This window comes from Pocillopora damicornis, chromosome 4, assembly GCF_964200805.1.
Source record: "Pocillopora damicornis chromosome 4, jaPocDami1.2, whole genome shotgun sequence".
NCBI classification, from domain to species: Eukaryota; Metazoa; Cnidaria; class Anthozoa; order Scleractinia; family Pocilloporidae; genus Pocillopora; species Pocillopora damicornis.
In genome coordinates, this window is record NC_142673.1 from 10,079,650 (window position 1) to 10,099,075 (window position 19,426).

The 19,426-nt window shown below is 36.9% G+C and overlaps 2 protein-coding genes across 2 annotated transcripts; one reads left to right on the top strand and one right to left on the bottom strand.

The window, feature by feature from the left end:
• The first annotated feature begins 621 nt into the window (after window positions 1-621).
• Window positions 622-10,359, top strand: LOC113679987 (carboxyl-terminal PDZ ligand of neuronal nitric oxide synthase protein). Its single transcript, XM_027196980.2, has 9 exons — window positions 622-1,023; window positions 1,281-1,352; window positions 1,890-2,003; window positions 2,642-2,694; window positions 2,824-2,926; window positions 3,563-3,677; window positions 6,526-6,590; window positions 6,915-7,124; window positions 7,702-10,359. Exons 1-9 carry the CDS (start codon window positions 910-912, stop codon window positions 8,365-8,367), a joined length of 1,512 nt encoding a protein of 503 aa, XP_027052781.2. The 5' UTR covers window positions 622-909; the 3' UTR covers window positions 8,368-10,359.
• A 1,254-nt stretch (window positions 10,360-11,613) lies between these two features.
• LOC113679968 (negative elongation factor B) lies at window positions 11,614-19,415 on the bottom strand. The gene is made up of 6 exons (XM_027196953.2): window positions 18,394-19,415; window positions 17,240-17,342; window positions 16,666-16,761; window positions 15,793-16,013; window positions 15,023-15,302; window positions 11,614-13,416 (listed from the first exon to the last, which is right to left on the bottom strand). The coding sequence occupies exons 1-6, from the start codon at window positions 19,266-19,268 to the stop codon at window positions 13,252-13,254; spliced, it is 1,740 nt and encodes a 579-aa protein (XP_027052754.2). The 5' UTR covers window positions 19,269-19,415; the 3' UTR covers window positions 11,614-13,251.
• Between the last annotated feature and the right edge of the window lie 11 nt (window positions 19,416-19,426).

Below are 19,426 nucleotides of genomic sequence, written 5' to 3' on the forward strand. Positions count from 1 at the left end.
TTTGCATCTAACTGAATGAGGAACTGAAATGGTAGTTTAAAAAAAATCAAGTTAAGAATGAAGACAAATGTCGGATGTGATAATGATGACTTGAGTTCACGTCATGCATAAGACAAAAGTCTCTCCGAAGAACTTGCCTATCTTCTCTGCCCCTGCTGATGCAATACCTGAAGTCCACCACTGTCGTCATTTACTTGACAAAAATAGAATTAAGCTCCATAAATAAACGATTGCATCAATAGCCCAGAGAAAAGACCTCCAAAAACTCCCACGCCAATGGCCCCGAAAGACTGAATCTTAAATCATAATTATCTTTTCTTTATATGATGAGCTTTGCAAGTGTTTACGGTTGCGTCTGAGCAGAATGTTATGTTCTTCATTTTTGGAATCTTATTTTGTACATAGTAGTTTTCTTTAGCTGATCTTAAGCGGTGCCTTTTTCACTCGTGCTCCGAACGATGGCCTACGAGCAAAGAGACTATTTGTTGATAGATCATTTAAGTCTCATGAATAGTAATCGTGTAGGATTCTGTGATATTTGAGACGAGAGCCTACGAGGAGATTCGCAGCATGCCCTCTCTAAGTAAATTCATTACTTTTCTAGAAAAACACTTGAAATTTGGATGACAACCGGGTAGAGCTTTCTGGAATTCTTTTCTAAATTTTCAAATTATTTCCTTAAACTGCGGAAAATTTCCGCGATCCGACACGTCCTTGCACCTCGGGATTTTCCGGACGACGACGCTTTGTTCCGAACATTTTACGAACGCTGAAGAATCTCATCATATGCATTCGAGCGCTAATGTTGTCGTTGCGTATACCTTATTGTTGCAGTAGAGTGGTGTTCTTAGATTTGTGGTTGCTCATGAATAGAATGACGAATATTTGATAAATCAGTTTTTACCAATAATGCCAGGTAAATTGCGAAGACATGATTACGACCTCGTCGAAGAAGCCTATGATAGTAAGTCCCCAGTGCACAACGAAGACGCGTTCGAACATGGAATTGCCTTCAAAGTTAAGGTGGTGCAGCTTTTGCATTTTTTAATTTATCTAAACACGTAACCAATGAAATACTTGTCACTCGAGGAAATCATCTAAAAAGAGTTTTCTTAAGGGTTCTTAAATTGTTTTCCGGTAGCTTTTGAATGTTACCTGACATTATTTATTTCAATTGCGGCAATTATAAATTGGTTCGTGATAAAACAGTTGTTTACGCTTGAGAACTGTGTTGAAGGTGTGAATAATACATATTTGTCTTCTTTTAATCTTTCTCGCAGTATATTGGGACGAAAGAAATTCATAAACCTAGCAGCAGAGCTGAAATAGTCACTGCTATGCGACGAATACGGGTAAAGAGGCAAAACTTATAAGTTTTGTATGATATCGTTTGATACTATTTTAAAAATTATTTGCACGTATTCCCAAAATATTGTGTTCAGTAGGCTGTCTTTTATGATGATGTTGTTTAAGGCGGTCTTATCCGATGCAGATTCTGTAATCGATTTATTATGACTAAATTAAATTGAATCTAATAAAGAAGTCTCAGGAATACGCAATTCTCACCCGAGGCTAAATTAGCCCTTGACACTGCCCCTTCAGGTTTTCATCGCCATAAATTTCTCAATGAACTCCAAATATTTAATTTAAAAAAATGTGATTTAAGTTTCACAGTATCAAAAAATAATTAATTAGAATGTTTGACATTATCAGTTTATTCCTTTTTGTAGTAGACATAATTCTTTAATGGTTAACAATGACATTTTAAGCCAAAAATTTTGAAGGTCCTATTAGTAAATTAAATATTTTTCTTTACCCAGCATGTTTCTCTTAAAAATGTGTTGCTGTAGCAGAATTTTTGTCTGATTTCTTAATGATGTATTTTCCAGTATGAATACAAAGTCTATGGTACCAAGAAGGAAAGGACAGAACTCTCTGTTGCTGTGAGTGGAATTAAAGTCGTTCGAAGGGAGGAAGGCAAGCGCAGCTGGATCACACAACATGTAAACTTTTTTTTTTGCCATGCATATTTTGCAACAGTTTTTCTTAACTGGCTGACCTATATTTAGATGTCTAGCGGCTTCCTGTTGTTTTTGGCTTAAAAGATGTTGACTGCAGGTCAAACGTAGAAAAATACTGTTGCATAATGTTCCATACACATGACTGGAAGATTTCTTTGTCAAAAATTGCTGCAACATTTTTAAGACACTCCAGAAGTGTTTTCTAGACTAAAAAGGATTCATAGCTTAGATTGTCACTTGAAGTTCACTCTAAAAGTTTTTCCACCCAATTCAATGTAAAATATTTTCATTGTGGACTAGTTTGTAATAAAACTCAGATGGAGATGGATGTTGGCTAAGGTTAGATCTTGTTAGACTTTTGGTCTAGCACCCTTGTGTCAGTTTGCAGACATTTTTAATGCACGACACAAATGTGGAGAAAATTTAACAGTAGAGGTAAAGTAAGTAATCTATCCAAGTGGCTAAATGGCTGTAGCTCATGCCCAGTTTCTGTAGTGTGAAGGGATTAGATCATCCTACAACATTTTGTCAGGTTTGCCAGTCAGTTTCACCTCACCCATTTATACTCCTGGGAGGAGAGATACGCATTATGCTGAAACCATATTTCTAATTTGTTTCAGAAAAAGAAAAACTCCTATGTCGAAACAGAAGTTATGCAATACCCTATTAACAGGTAAATAAATGACAACTGGCTCATCATTATACATGGTTCAAGCTTTATAAGAAATACATATTGCATTTTAACATAACATTTCCAGTTTATTTCAGATCTAAGTGGTTGACATTTTTTCTGACATTTCAGAATCTTCTATGTCTCACATGATTCCCAAGATCTGCAGATCTTTAGTTTTATTTCAAAGGATGATGATCTTTTTAAATGCAGTGTATTTAAAGCAAGTAACAAGGTAAAAGTAGTAATCTCTGATGTGCAGTACTTAGAAGTGTATGCATTGTTAACAGAGCAACCTACAAGCATAGGCTGTTTTATCAAGGGATTATACCAGTATTAAGATTGCTGAAGGAATCTTCAACTTCAACATTTGGTGCATTCTAATGCATGATCTTCCCTGAATAAGCATCTATGGCCTTGGCCAAATGATGAAATAAGCACTCCTTGAAGAAGGACTTCCATTCCCTTCCTCTCTCTCTCTCTTTCATCTTCTTCAGATGTACAGATACAAATAATCAAGTTTCTACTGTCACCATGTTTTAAATATATTGAGCTTCAACTACAATGGCACCAGTACATGTAGGTCTGGAGTAAAGTTTCTTCTCTGCTAAGCCACTCGCAATTACTTCTGTATCCCTGTGTTTACATGTAGAATGCCATACTTTTATTGTTATCTAAAGATTTATCCACCAAATTTTGTTTAAAGAAAGACTTATTAAGTGCTTAGTAAAAGTACAATTTGATTATGCCCCATGCACTTGATTATTTAAGGAAGTACAGTAATTGATTTTTTTTTTATAAAATATTCCCGTAAGTTTTTGTGTAAAATTTTCTGAAACTGACCTAGTATGTTGTCTGACTCTCTCATTAGGCGGATGCTATACACATTGTGAGGACAGTAGGCCAAGCTTTTGAGGTGTGTCACAGGAGAACACTCAGTCAAGTGGCCCAAGAAAATAATATAAAGAATGAACAGGATAAACTTGGTGAGTCAGGCATTAGAAAGTATTACCAGTAATGAAGGCTTTGATTTAGGGTGCAAAACATTTCTCTCCCATCTCCTTTGTAATGATCAATGATTTAAGTACAATCAAAAACGTTAATTTCCTGCTCCGGAAGCATAATAAAAGTTAAAAAAATTTTTTCCAAACTCGGAGCTAAAAATTAAAACTTATGAAATATTTCGTCTGTATTTCGACCGGACTTCATCAGTCAATGATATGAATGTTAAAAAAGATGAATTTTAAAAAGGTTTTTTAACGCCTCTTGGGGGTTAGAATTGTGTCATAGATCGCTGCTAATTCGTAACCATTGTCTCTGTTTAACGCCGGTTTCGTAAGTTTAATTTGAATAGCTTCTTTTATCCTGCGTTTAAAGGTGTTAACTTCGGTTGATAGTACTTTTGTCTTATTTGGGTCCACCGAGTGGCCCTCTAGGCGACAATGCTCGTGAACCGCTGATGAACTTCTTGATTGGTGTTCTTTCACCCTGATTTCCAGAGCGCGGGCCGTTTCACCAACGTACTCCTTGTTACACTTCTCACAATGGATCTGGTACACAGTACCGCATTTCTTGAGATTGACAGTCGTGTCCTTGACACGTACCAATTGTGATCTTAAAGAATTGACGGGTTTATGAATAAGTGTAACATTGTGTGACTTGAATGCTCTTTGCAGGCGTTCCGAGATACCTTTGATGTATGGCGTTGATGCATAGATTTTCTTCTCGTTTTGAGGCTCTTCGGTATCTTCTGTTGTAGATTTTGGACGTGGTATTGTTAGCATCCATTCTGGATAGTTATTCATTTTTAGAGCTTGCTTGACATGCTGTGTTTCTCTAGTTCTGTCCTCGTTTTCCGTAACCAAGGTCTGAGCTCTCAACATCAGGGTGTTAACCACAGCTCTTTTGTGTTGTAGATGATGGTTTGACTGGAAGTTTAGGTACTGGTCCGTGTGCGTAGGAAGGCTCTCCTAGACGATACCAATACGTATGAAAAATTAACATCCGACCCAACCAGAGCCATCAAAAACAAACTTATTCAAACCTTGAAGGAGTGGTGCAAAGAAGAGAGAATCCCTAATTATCTTTACAATCAACTGTACCCCACAGCAGAGAATGTCCCAAAGTTCTACGGGCTACCCAAGATTCACAAGAAAGACGTACCGCTACGGCCAATAGTTTCGAGCATTGGTAGCGTGATGTACGACACTGCCAAGTTCCTTGCTAAGATTATGAAACCTCTTGTTGGCCTCAACAGTCATCACATCGTTAACAGTGAAGACTTTGTCAACAAGATTGCAGAACTTGAAGTACCCCCTGGACAGAAACTCGTTTCATACGATGTTTCCTCACTGTTTACCAGCATTCCGATCAATGAAGCCATTCCAGTTGTCAGAGCCAAACTGGGAAGTGACCAGAGCTTACCGGACAGATGCCCGTTAGATATCGCCCAATTATCTGTTCTACTAGAGATGTGCCTCTCGAGCACATACTTAACATTCCAGGACGAATTCTATAAACAAAAGAAAGGAGCCGCAATGGGGTCTCCAATTTCCCCTGTAGTGGCCAATCTCTACATGGAACAGTTCGAGAGCAAAGCTCTGGACACCGCCCCCACCCCTCCAACTATGTGGTATCGATATGTTGATGACACGATGGCCAAGATTCAAGAAAACGCCGTCGATTCCTTCTCAGAACATCTAAACTCCACTGACCAACACATCCAGTTCACTTCGGAACAAGAAAAGGATGGCAGGATTCCTTTCCTTGATACCTGTGTGAGTATTAACCAAGATGGTTCTACCAAGATCTCAGTGTACCGCAAACCTACGCACACGGACCAGTACCTAAACTTCCAGTCAAACCATCATCTACAACACAAAAGAGCTGTGGTTAACACCCTGATGTTGAGAGCTCAGACCTTGGTTACGGAAAACGAGGACAGAACTAGAGAAACACAGCATGTCAAGCAAGCTCTAAAAATGAATAACTATCCAGAATGGATGCTAACAATACCACGTCCAAAATCTACAACAGAAGATACCGAAGAGCCTCAAAACGAGAAGAAAATCTATGCATCAACGCCATACATCAAAGGTATCTCGGAACGCCTGCAAAGAGCATTCAAGTCACACAATGTTACACTTATTCATAAACCCGTCAATTCTTTAAGATCACAATTGGTACGTGTCAAGGACACGACTGTCAATCTCAAGAAATGCGGTACTGTGTACCAGATCCATTGTGAGAAGTGTAACAAGGAGTACGTTGGTGAAACGGCCCGCGCTCTGGAAATCAGGGTGAAAGAACACCAATCAAGAAGTTCATCAGCGGTTCACGAGCATTGTCGCCTAGAGGGCCACTCGGTGGACCCAAATAAGACAAAAGTACTATCAACCGAAGTTAACACCTTTAAACGCAGGATAAAAGAAGCTATTCAAATTAAACTTACGAAACCGGCGTTAAACAGAGACAATGGTTACGAATTAGCAGCGATCTATGACACAATTCTAACCCCCAAGAGGCGTTAAAAAACCTTTTTAAAATTCATCTTTTTTAACATTCATATCATTGACTGATGAAGTCCGGTCGAAATACAGACGAAATATTTCATAAGTTTTAATTTTTAGCTCCGAGTTTGGAAAAAATTTTTTAACTTTTATAATGATTTAAGTGTTTCTGAAAGGAAAACTACAGTAATTTGTCTTTCAACAATCAGCATAACGTATGGAGGGGATAGTGCACAGAAAGCCTTGCAGTATTTTGATATCTAGACTTGATATAATTTACTATTAAAGAAATACTTTGTGATTGCTTCTATTCTCATTTCCTCAGAAACTGATGGGCCTACAAGTGATGTACCCACAGCAACAGAAGGGACAAATTCTGCTGGTGGACAGGTGGGTGTTTTTCTAGTCCCACACAATGAGTGAATGATATTGCATGTAATATGTAAGAGGTTATCAACACTTATCTGTGAAATTTTGGTTTGATATTGTAAATGGAAACATCTACACAGTTGCTTGTGAGCCAATATACAGTGTGCTGCCCTAAAGTTTAGTCAAGGAGCAATTTTTGTTATCAGGAAAAGAGATTGAATTTTTTTGTTTTCATCAAAAAAGGAAGGGATTTGCAAACATTTTGTGTTTTAAAACACATTTTTGGATGTTATGCATGTAGGGATTGCTTGAATTTAATTTCAGTTGTCCTTCTGGCCTTTTCAGATTGATTTCTCATCAGACTCAGTGTGGGCTGCCAAGGATTACCCGCCGGAGGCAGAAGCTGGTATTGCACCCTTAACAATTCAACAGCTGCGTCACATATATCAACAGCAGCTGGATCATCAAAGGCAAGAGACACAGGCAGCCCAGGCAAAGATAAAGCTTTTGTCACAACATCTTGATGACGAGGCAGCTGCAAGACAGGTTCTTCAGGTACTGTGCACATATATCTGATCTACCATTTTCAAGTTTTTTTTTCATTACCATTTCTTGTTTGTGTTATTGCCTTTTCCTAATCTTTGTCAATTGGAATTTCACCTTGTATATAGCAGCACTGAACATAATAATACACAATTTATGCTTATATGTTGAACTGTTAGAAAATAAGTAGATCAAATAAGGGCCAGTATCAACCATTTAAATTCTAACATTAGTGTGCTTATTCTCCAAACTGATTTCCATAAACTTTAAGGTGTTGAAAAGAATCTTGTGATCGTTAAGTGTGATTCAGGGGTTATACTGTAGGGAGAAATTAGATGCTGGTCACTTTAAGGGTCAAAGGGTTTAAGTATCAGTAACTTTGTCATCAGTGTCTCTTATGGTGAAAGATGAAATGTTGTCTAGTATGTTATTTGTGTTAGCTAATCTGCCTGAACTCTTAGTGTTCAAAACTGTTTGACAGAGAATTGTATGTTCAATCCCCATATCTTGTGTTCCCCAAATAGACTTCAGTGCTGACTCCCTAAAGATTATATAAGATGGTTAACTCAATGCATATTATATTTAACAGAATCAACTGGACCAAGTGCTCAAGCAAAATAAGGACTTGATAACAACAATAACACAATTGGTTGATCAAGTTCAGACTATGCAGAATCAAATGCGTGGTCGAGGTGATTCTGGTGTAAGCCTTAGTCTGGATATGGATGGAAAGATATCTTCAGGATCAGCATTACACTCACAAGTTTCATCATCTGTGGGCTCCTCTCCAGTCAAGGATGGGTTGTTATCAGCAGCAACAGCCGCACAGAAACGAAGAATGCTTGGTGATCCTGTATTTCCCACTATTCCTCCTCCAGCTATGACTCCAAGCCCTGTGATGTCACATCGAAGTGTAATGGATCCTCTTGATGGTAGTGTTACTTCCCTACAGTCAAGCAGCAAAGTTGCAAGTGCAGAATCTTTTATCCGAAACACAGTTCCTGAAAGTGGCCCTCTTCCTACCCTTGTGGATTTGGGCTCATCTGATCTTGAAATGGTTGAACCAAGACATGAACCTTTTCCTCAGCAGTTTCTACAGTTTACATTTGACAGTTCTACAAATTTTGAACCTGGTAAAGTTAATTCAGCCAGTAATGGTAGTTTAACGCAGTTTAATGGAGTAGGCAGCAAAGCCAACACCTCTTTACCTCAAAACAGCAGTGGAACATCTCCTGTTTTGAATGGCACCTTTTAACATCAATTCTGACAGGTAGTCTTGGTAGTCCTTTGCATCACCTATCTTGTCACAGTTATTGTAAGATTTTTTGAGATGGCTTTTTAAATTGTCTTTATTTTGACTAGAATGAAACATTAATTCAAATGCTCATAGAATGGAGGATAATACTTAAAGGAGAATTGAGAATTGAGGTGCACAAAAAGTACTAGCTGTAAGGTTAATGTACTTTCATGCGCCTCACTTCCATAGTTCCAAGTGATGCACTTACATCAATTTTTTTTTTCACTACCCTTTTTATTTTACTCATGCAACAGACTTTCCTGAAAAAGGAAGGACTGCACATAATTTTTTGAGGGTGTAAAACTAGTCAGCAATATTCTCTTAAAAAAAACTTAAACACTATAATCATAATTAGGGTGGAGGGTTAATTTTATGTGCAGGGGAAATCTCTGACCACTGATTTTCCTTGTGTTGTTCCTGGTTATATGCATACAAAGAATTATCTGTTGTTGACAAAAATATTTTAATAATTACATAGTGCTCTGGGGAATATAATTTTTTGTCAGGGTTAAGTCTGAGTAATGATTATGAGAATTTTTCTTGAGTAGGGATGATGACAGAGCAGAGGGTGGGACTGTCTTGAAAAAATAAAAATTGAGGTCTGTTGTCATATTTAACCCATCATGTGAAAACATTGAGTAGATTGGTGGCCTGGTAGTCATTTGCAAGACAACAAGTTGAAGGTTGTCAGGTACAGCTGCTTTCTATGGTTAAATGTTTGCCCAGTGTAGTGATAAGGGTGCACTCAAAAGACATCTGTGGGCCACTGACAGTCAAATGTAGGAGTTAGAATGCAAGTAGCATGATTTTTCACACATCAAGTTTTGAATTAATATTTTCAAATGAATTGTATATATCACATACAGAGTCACAGAAGCTTAAATTTTTTGCAATGTACAGTATATCCTTTATTTTTATGCTCTGAATTTATGCATTTGTGTATTTATACAGCTTTTAACATAATGTCACAGTTTTTATCAATATTTTATATTGTTGAAAAAATATACCTCAAATTTCTTACCTTATTTGAATCATAAACATTTTGTACATGCAGATGCAAATATGAGCACTATTTTTCCAAAAAGGTACTTGTAAAATATGCGGGCAATGACCCTGAAAAAAAAACTGAGGATGCAAACATTTTTTGGGATTATGCTTTTTAAGGATTTCAATTAATTTTTATTCCAAAGGCTGACCATAGTTAGTCAAAGTAGATGAAGCAACAAGCTGTTGGGTATGGATAGTGCTTTCATATGCTGGTGATCATTTTGATTCATGTCTCCTCACTGGTAACTCTTCTGTTATTTACAGTCTTGCTGAAACTTAAGACATTTTAGGTTTTCAGTACAGCATTAGATTTTGATACTGTAAGCAATAAAGGATTTTAATGTATAGGAGACTAAACTTATCAAGACATCAATCAAACACACCCTACCATAGCTCCAGTAATGCTCAAATTTAATTGACGATCTCTTCTCGAAAACTCAATTTATTAAAATTTCATGATTGTGTAGAAATGCCCTTGTTCTAGGGCTTGGTTTACTACAATTTTGGTATTATAAAATTATTATCATTTAAAAGTCATTTACACTTAATTCAAGCAGCCTTGTAATTAAATGGCACATGGTTAGTGTCAGGAGGCACTGTTAATTTTGTATTCCAATTCATGCTATTAACAAATTATTCCCAGCTTATTGTAATTTGAATGGTTTTTCATTTTTATCACATAAGAAAAATTGCATTTAATCATGACATTACTAATGGCACATTAATATTTAATCTTTGATTACATGTCACAATATTACTTGATACATTTTTTCAACTATTTGGATATTTGAAACTTAAAATTTTCTAGAGTGAGGGATCACTAGTTAAGGTGGCAGATATTGCAATGAATGAGAGCACTGAGTAATATATAGAAAATAAAATGCAATAAACATGAATTTCAAATGTGTTCAGTTACTTTTACTAGTTGAAATGGATGGTAAAGACACCAGAAGAGCAGAGAATTTATTACATCTCTAATCCCCTTCTACCTACCATGGCGAAATTTTATTATTTTGGACCTTAGTATCTTGCATTGTGATCTGTATTGGTTGAGTATCCCTTTAACCCTTGCACTCCCAGGATCTCATTGATAATTCTCCTTTCAGTATGCCATACAACTCTCATTGTGGTAGTTTGGAGAATTTGGTATTGGATCAACAAATAATATTATTCCCTAATTGATATTTTTCTATCCTCTCTTTGCTAATCTGTTTGACATGGAATTGATGATGTAAGGAGAAACTCTGTCTTGGTCACTCATGGAAGTTAGAGGGTTAACTAATGAGTAACTTCCCCTTGGAAAGTCAACACAGTTTGGAGTTCTTATGCTATGACAGTAAATTCTCTTGCCTTCTGAACAAGCTAGTCAATCTTGCAAATGCTGATAGTACTTTTCACTATGTACATCATAGTGATACCAGCAATAACATTTTGCATCCATGGGTTAGTCACCATCATCATGGCAAGGCAGTCATTTAAATAGTATCAAGATTCAGTCTGTCAAGTTGCTTGTAATTTTCAGATTTAGAAAGCAGGAGAATTGATGAGGTAACTATGCAGTGAGATAATGCAACAATATGGTTGAGGTAGTGTGACCATTCAAGTAACGTAGTATGACTATGTGGGGGTGAAAGGGTAACTATGTAGGTTAGGTAGTGTAACCATGTACTGGTGGTGGGGTAACTATGTAGGTGAGGTAGTGTAACCATGTACTAGTGGCAGGGTAACTATGTAGTGAGGTAATATGACAATTTTTTTTTATTTGTACATAGTTTTCTATCTATATTACTATCAGTATCAGTGTAATGCATATGTATACCATAGTTTTAGTACGTTATTGTGTTCAGGGCTCCCATTGATAACAGACAGCTTTCTGCATCTGAAGGGGCTACCCTGAGCGGTGTAAATCAAGTAGCATACTATGACTGTGGGGGGTGGAAGGGTAACTATGTCAGTGAGGTAGTGTGACTATCTAAGGGTGATAGGACAAAAACCTGGTTGAGCTAGTAACTATGTCGGCAAGGTAGTCTGATCATCTACGTGAAGTGGTGTGACCATGTTGACAAGGAAAGTCTCCAAATGGGTTCTTATCCATGAGAGTGATAGAGTGATTATCCCATTGGTAAGGGAAACTAAAAAAAATTATCTAGCTGTACATTTCTGAGAACATCATTGAAAGTATTTATTGCATTTGTTTGTAAAAAAGGTACTTTTTAATACATGACTAACTGAACCAGCTAGATAAATAGGCACAGTTAACTAAATCTGTAAGGTTTTTTCATTTTTGCAACCATAAAATTTATTTTTTTAAACATAGACTACACTACTGCCACATCTTACTTATCAAATTCTTCCTAATCTGAATTCAAGAATGTATCTTTTTAACACAAAAACACATAACATCAAGACAACTATATGAAATTATCCAGAATGCCAGAAAAAAAAGAAGTACATTCAATACTTAAAAATCAGAAGTAAAGCATGACATTGTTTCAAAGATGTTATGGATAACATCAAATGGGTGAAAACATTTCACCTATGAATGACTTCTGTCAGCCTGAAGGATGTAGTAAATGTATCTTGCAATTATAGAGGAAAACAATCTTCATTTCTTGTTTAATTGAATGTTTCTGGTTAAATTTTATTTCTAAAAACACACATCCTCGTTTATTGAATTTATTTGGTTTTGACTTCAATTCAATTAAACAGTCACTATAAATCCAAGTACACGTAACTTCACCTAGGCACTGGATGCTTTCATCACAGAGATTCCATGAAGTTTTGTGTGAGAATGAAGAAATGTAAAATGGTTTCCATGTTTACATAGCCTGATGTAAACACATGGGAGGTTGAGAGAACATGAGATAAGCGTTGGAAACCATGATGCGAAGCGGAGCAGTTACCAGCTTATTGAGTGTTCTCCCAACCTCCCGCATGTTTACATCAGGCTATGTAAACACAGAAACCATTTTACATTTCTTTTATAAAATTTCTAATGAAAGAGGAACGAAAACCGTGTTTACATACACTCATGTAAAATGGCCAATCAGAGCATGCGTACTATTTGAATTATTTTATAAATTGAAATATTTATATAATTTACATTACATTAAATGGTACAATGAACCCTCTTAGATTAAAATAAGATGTACCTTGTATCCATCTACCAGTTCTATAAATACTGGTGCCTTAAATACTATAATTAGTAAATGACAAGCCACACAAACTACAACAGCAGAGCTAAGAAATAACAATAATTAAATAACATTTAAAGTATTTTTCTTCCCTTTTAAGGCTGAGCCCACCACATGACCCACAGATAATTGCATACAAATAATGCAAAGTTGTGGCCACCCCCAAGAAAAATAAAACAACCACTTCCCTAAGTTACCACAAAGTAATTTTAAAAGATAATTGAAAAACACACTCTGCAAATTGAGCAAGAAATCATTTTTTTGAGTCTGCTATTTCAAACTATCATAAATCAACATCACCATTTTTCCCCTACACCCTTCAGTTTGGTAAATAACTGCTCTGCTTATCCATGGCAGAGCACACTACTCAACTATGCCCTTCAGTACAAATCAAAACTCTCCTTCACTATGACCATTGGGTTTATAAGTATGAGAAGATTCTGAAGCCCCACAATCCCATGTAAACATGTGATCACATCCGTTTTGACCAGACAGCAGAGCAAGTCTTCACCACTAATTAATACTTAACAGCCAAACTAAACCTATAATTTTGGAGTTTAAAGGTGATCATTGGAATTCACTTTCTATTTTGTGGTCGTGATTAGCTACTGGCAGGCTGAATGTACTCCAGTGGACTGTGTGACGACGATGACAAAGACGATGCTGAAGATGGCTGCTCCACAGATGATGAACCAGGTGTAAGGGCACTGTAATTGGAAATGCGTTCAACTACCATGGCATGAAGATCATGGACAGCTTCATTGTGCTGTAGTTATAAATTGAATAATAAATACTATTACCATTTGACCACTATTAGTAACAATTATGTTAATAATTTTTGCAAAAATAACAAAAGTGTGGGTGATTAAATAACCAACACAGTAATGGGGAAATGTCATTGACACTACACCCACTCATTTGGACTGACAACCATCCATGTCCAGCTTCGTAAACTTTTATAAAATTCCTCTAATTAATGTTCACATATATCTTGTCCCATTTTGAAAACTAGACTTTAGGCAACTTTCACATGGAACTTTGCTGTGCACACCTCAAGTGCTGACTGATGGCAAGATTTATATGGTAAGTTATATGGTAAGTTACAGACCATGTTTTTTCCACTTGGATTCATGATCCAAGCACAAAGTGTGTGGCCCATTGGACCATACATCCAAACCAAAAATAGGAATTAGTAACACATAACTTCCAGTACCAACTAAAAAAAAATGTTAGCTATATATTAATTGTATTGCTGGGTTCAAATTGGGGCAAAGAAAGATTTCAGTTCAATCAAACTTTTGAATTTAGCAGGCCATACAGTGAAATATGGCGTGCTAAATTGACCACCCATAGTGCTCATATTTACAAAGAGACTTAATTAAAGGCTATAATTTTCTGCCAAATTTGAACTGGAGGGTAAGTAAACTGTGAATGTTAAAGCATTTATACAATCACAATCAAGAGTAAGTCACAATACCCATCTTAAGACTGCAAAAGTTGGATGTGGATGCATATAATCATTCATTACTATAAAGGTTTAGGGTTTTCAGAGAGATTATGAGTAGACTACACCAGTGAAAAAGAATTACTGGTGCCCTGAAAGGAGGCAGTTGGGACCCTGAGTACAAAAGTTTTATTCTTTGGGGGTGGGGGAAGGGAGGGACGGCTTGGGGCTGGCCCTACCAATACTGTATATTTTCTTTCTAGATGTTCTGAGATTCTATTTTCACCACTCTTAATTATTTTTCCGGCTCAAATTACAGAAAGTTAAAATGGAATTGTAAGGGCCTGTTTACACGGTACGACTTTGCCGCATGCGACAAGCTTATGACAGGCTTACGACACGAATTGTTTCGTGTAAATCAAACCTACAACTCGCTTACGACTCTTAAGTCATGTCGTAGGCCTGTCGTAAGCTTGTCGCATGCGACAAAGTCGTGCTGTGTAAATAGGCCTTAAGATGTTCTACAGAATGAAGACAATAAGTTTGGTCATTCAATTTTGAGTCAACCCCATCAAAGTTCAATAAACTGTAAGTAATTTAAACTGGTAATTGAGATGAGTTTGAGTTCATTTGAAACATTTTTTAATCTTTTCTACTTTTTGATTTTGATAAAATGCAAAGTGCAGTAAATTGAGGTTTCCTATAGGCTTTACAAACCACTCATGCATGTATTAGTACTTACTAGAAGATGGTTCCTTACCATTCTGAGGCTATTGTTTAAAAAATTCCACCTCTTTTAAAGAGTTGTCAGGTAGAGTGGCTGGCAAATATAATAAAGTTTTCTCTTGAGAACCTTGTGTTTTGTTACTTCTCAAGAGAGTGCATAAATTAAAAAAACAACACAAAACCAACTATACATTGTACATACCTCACTTGATGGCTGTGCAATGGTCAGAATGTGCAACACCTTTTGAGGATCCAATTTAGGAAAAATGTACGATAGCAATCTTAGGGTGTGTCGCATTACACTTGTGTGTGACACCAAGGGAAGAAGAAATTGGTCAAACACCACATCACAAAAATCAGGATGTGTAAACTCTTCCTGCCAAGCAGCTAGGGAACTGGTCAGAGTGTGAAGGGAGACCTCATCCAAAGCTCGCTCTTGACATGTGTTGACAAACCAAGGCAAGATGGCAACAAGGGTATGTCTGCAGTCACATGGATACAACACACATTATAGGAAAATAATCAGTTTCAACCATTGATGGCAAACTTTGTGACATGGCTGTCTTGAAAATTGATTTGCTCCATGCTGTGAGGAACAGTAGTTTATCTGGCCCTAAGTTTCTTTGTACTTCTTTCCCATAATAGTGTCAAAACCCCTTTTTTGAAGGGGCTTTATTAACTATTTACAATCTCTTTGTAACATTGTGAGTGAAGGTCCTTAATTGAGGTCTGCTCTCATTCACTTAACTTTCAAATAATGCACTTGTTTTCCTTCTTCTAGTTGGGCTTGCACCTGGACCAGAATTACACTATAAACATCTACTTTTCAAACTATTGCATCTAAAAATTCAATGAGAGTGACGCATGATTTTTTTTTTGGTGATTTATTATCCTCAAATACTCTTTTTTTCATATGGCAAAGCTTTGTAAGGTTCATGAAAATTCTACAAATAAAACTCTGTTTTTTATTACCTGTCTCTTTGATTAATGACATGGAGAAGATAACACCAAGCAAGTGTGAAGGCAACTGAGTTGGCTGATGTAATTTCAGCAAAGTAGTCAGTGAACTGGATAGGGTCCTCCACATCAGCATTATCATCATCAACATGGTGTTTGCTGTGCAAAGAGTGGAGGCTGCTATCCACCATCAGGGACATAAGTATTGGAAGAAACTTGTGAATCAGCTCTCCACTCTGAAATTTATCCCATAATAAAAATTATTATGGAAAATTCCACATTTTACATTATGGAAGCATAAAGAATTTCTTTGACATATTCAATCACTATCAGAATTTTTTTACAGTTTATTAATTCAAAGATAGGAATGTGTTGATCAATTTGAAGCTTCAACACCCCACCCACCAGGGAACTTCCCAGGTATTTGAACTTTTGAAGATTCATTTGATCAAAATCCCACCCCTTGGGGCAAACATTGTGTTCAAATGTGTCACCCAATTTTTTGGTAAAAGGCAAAATCAGTGACAGGTAGGTTCTACACATTGACCACCTTTTAATACCTAGATCTGGTACACCTTTTCTTCCCAACCATTCACTTGCTTAAGTGAACTATTTTCCTTAAAAACCTTAATATTTAGAGACACAACACTAATATCCTGCTGCAAAGACTTGACACTTCCAGTTCAAATTCCCTAACCAGCCAGGCAAGGTTCAAATTTCCCACCTCTGTGCAAAGATGATGGTCATATGCCCATAGATTGCCCAAGGGAGGGGGATGTTGAAGCTTTTAATTGATTGTGCATAATTGAATAATACCAGTGCTAGGCCATGGAGGTTCCCACTTGACTGGGAGAACATGAAATAAAAAAAGGTATCATAAAAGCTTACCAAGGCCACTTCAGTAAAATGTTGATTACTGATCATCTCCCAGGCACTAACTCCAAGGTTCAAGACTCGTAAAAGAAAACTCACATCTTGACATGTCTGAAATATGGAGTAGACTGCTATGAGTCATAAGCGTAAAATATTAATGGCAATGGCTTTTCTCTTCATTATCAAAGGGATATTTAAATACCATTTCAAACCAATAGGACAAGAAGGATTGTCTGCTGAAAACAGTTACCTGTCCGTTTAAAAGGAACCATATTACTGTTTGTTTTTTTTTAACTGGAAAATGTTAGCTGTAATACACAAGTATATATACAGTGTTCTTATCTCTTTGGTGTTTCCAGTCCAAGTTAGACATTCTCTTCAATTTATGAGGGTATCTGACCACTCAAACATGATATTATAATTAAAAACCACAAATAAAATACATTACCTAGATGCATAAATTTTACACCATATTTGCCATATAGCAGATGGAGAATGGGTGGAGGTTATGTCTGCATGTGAACTACTGCAAATAGAAGTGCTTTACAATTCAAAATGCAAAATCAAGAATTTAAGTGAAACAACTTACTTTAGGCAGTGATTCAGTGTTAACAAGTCTTTGCAAACGCTTGATTACACTCTTGGCAACAGTGTTGATAGCAAATGGGTCACAAAGGATCATTGCAATATCTCTGTGAGGAAAAAATTTTTTTTTCAATTAGCTCTGAGCCCTAAAATACTGGAAAACCTGCAGGTGACTTACACTGTTGTCTCACTTGGAAAAAAAGAATACAACACAAACTTAACGTCTAAGGGGTGCCACAGCTTCCCCCAGTTTTCTGAGGAATATTGCCTCTCTACCTTAAAAATTTCCTATCCTTCCCATATCACTGGTAAATTTGCCTAAATAGAGAGTATCATCAATCTGTCTAACAGGAGACAGGGCTTGAAATAACAGTAGCTCTATAGTAAAAGTCCAGTCAAAAACAAGGTTTAGCCTGGTCAATTCCCTGGATGGCCTGACCTTTTGTCCAATTTTTAAATCATAATGGCAAATTCAGATACAAGCTAAGGTCAAGTTTTATATACAGCTCTATCATTTTGTCCGCATTGAGTTTTAAGGCTGCATGTACAATGAAAGCAAGTTAAAAATACTTTTTAGATGAGGGAGGTGGGGGAGTTATTGAGATATGACATAATTGATGTTTGCCTGGACAAATATGGGTTGTGACCAGAGCCAGCCAGCAAATTATTTCAAGACCCAGGAGATAAAGATACATATCAAACCTGAAAGTTAAAGTGCTGAAAAGTTTCCTTATATAGGATAATCAACCTTAACACTCCCACAATTTAGTTTGCAACTTAACCTTTCAGCCACTACACATTTCCACATACTAAGATTATCAGCAAAACAAATTTCATATCATAAAGAGAAGCTGTGTGTTTACTACTCCTAAGAGTTAATGGGTTAGGTAGAGATGACATTAAAACAGTTGTCAACCATAAACCTATTGGCATGACCAGTATCTAATTTCTCACTACAGTACTACCACTGAACCATTCATTAAGATCAAGAGGATAACAGATATGATCCCTAACCTAAGAGACTTTGATAATGGAAAAATACTCCTAGTCAGTACCAAAGGAAGTGTATAGAGAAGAAAGTGAATAATGTAGGTATTGATGTTGGGTTAAGAAATGTTCTAATTTCATATTCTAATTATAATATACACAGCTCCTTACCCAAGAACCTGTTCTTCACTATGCTTTGCATGATCCAAGAATCCTTGTAATTCCTTTGTCCTTTTTCCTTCTATCACTTTTTCTCGAATACAGGCATCAAGACACCAAGTAAATTTATGGCATGGATCAATGTCCTTTATGTCTTTAATTTCAAGATCATGCACTGCCATCAGTAACTCTGACCTAAGAGTGCAGTAATGAACCTCTTTGGTTCTTAAAAACAACGTTCTCAGGAATTGTAGCACTAGATTATACAGTTCAAGAGATTTTCCTATCATCTTTGCTAAGTTTTGTACAACTGGATTCTGTCGCCTTGTTTTGGATGGAACTGAAAAAAATGTGTGCGAATTTAAAGGTTCTGTGGAGTGAAGAACATTGTACTTTTCCTCTACATATTGGTTCAAAAGGGGACCGACCGCATCCCCAAACAGTGCATGATGCTTGATCCAGATCTGCCTTTTCACCTCAATTGAGCAATCTTGGTACAACTGAGTATCATTTGCCAGTTGTTCAAGGCATTCTTCAGGGACTTTTGGGAGATATTTCATGACTTCCATCACGACTGGCCGGAGATGAGCCACGTGGATAAACGGAAAGCACTGATCGAGCAAACTCTTTAGTTTGTCCACTTCCAAAACCTTCACTTGATCAAGCAGTTTTTCACGCAAGTTTTCCATCACAAAACTATTGAACTGTAACCTGCGGACGTCATGGAGGTCTAAAAAGGGCAAAGCAGGTTGCAGAGAAGGCAGCATGATACTGTTTTCCTGTTGAAAGTTCTCTATGAAGTTGACAGTTTCGAAATCTTGTGCAGTAGTTAGTCCTTGGGTGATAAACTCTGGTCCCGGCAGTCCTGCTTGGTCAAAACCAGACATGACGATAGAGAAGTGTGTACTCTTCAACACCTGTTTTCAAAATAGTGAATTTCACTCGAATACCCAAGTAATTTAAGTTTTTGCTAGAGACAACTTTTTCGCCATGTTGGCGGACATCGGCCGAAGCCGAATGCGCATGATCTGTGCACACACCACAA

Coding starts and splice junctions, on each gene's coding strand:
- LOC113679987 (XM_027196980.2), top strand. CDS start 910: ATGCCAGGTAAATTGCGAAGACATGATTACGACCTCGTCGAAGAAGCC. Junction 2,695..2,823: donor ATGCAATACCCTATTAACAG/GTAAATAAATGA, acceptor CTGACATTTCAG/AATCTTCTATGTCTCACATG. Junction 6,591..6,914: donor CAAATTCTGCTGGTGGACAG/GTGGGTGTTTTT, acceptor TGGCCTTTTCAG/ATTGATTTCTCATCAGACTC.
- LOC113679968 (XM_027196953.2), bottom strand. CDS start 19,268: ATGTCTGGTTTTGACCAAGCAGGACTGCCGGGACCAGAGTTTATCACC. Junction 17,343..18,393: donor AGTGAAGAACAGGTTCTTGG/GTAAGGAGCTGT, acceptor TTTTCCTCACAG/AGATATTGCAATGATCCTTT. Junction 15,303..15,792: donor GTCATTAATCAAAGAGACAG/GTAATAAAAAAC, acceptor ATGTGACTGCAG/ACATACCCTTGTTGCCATCT.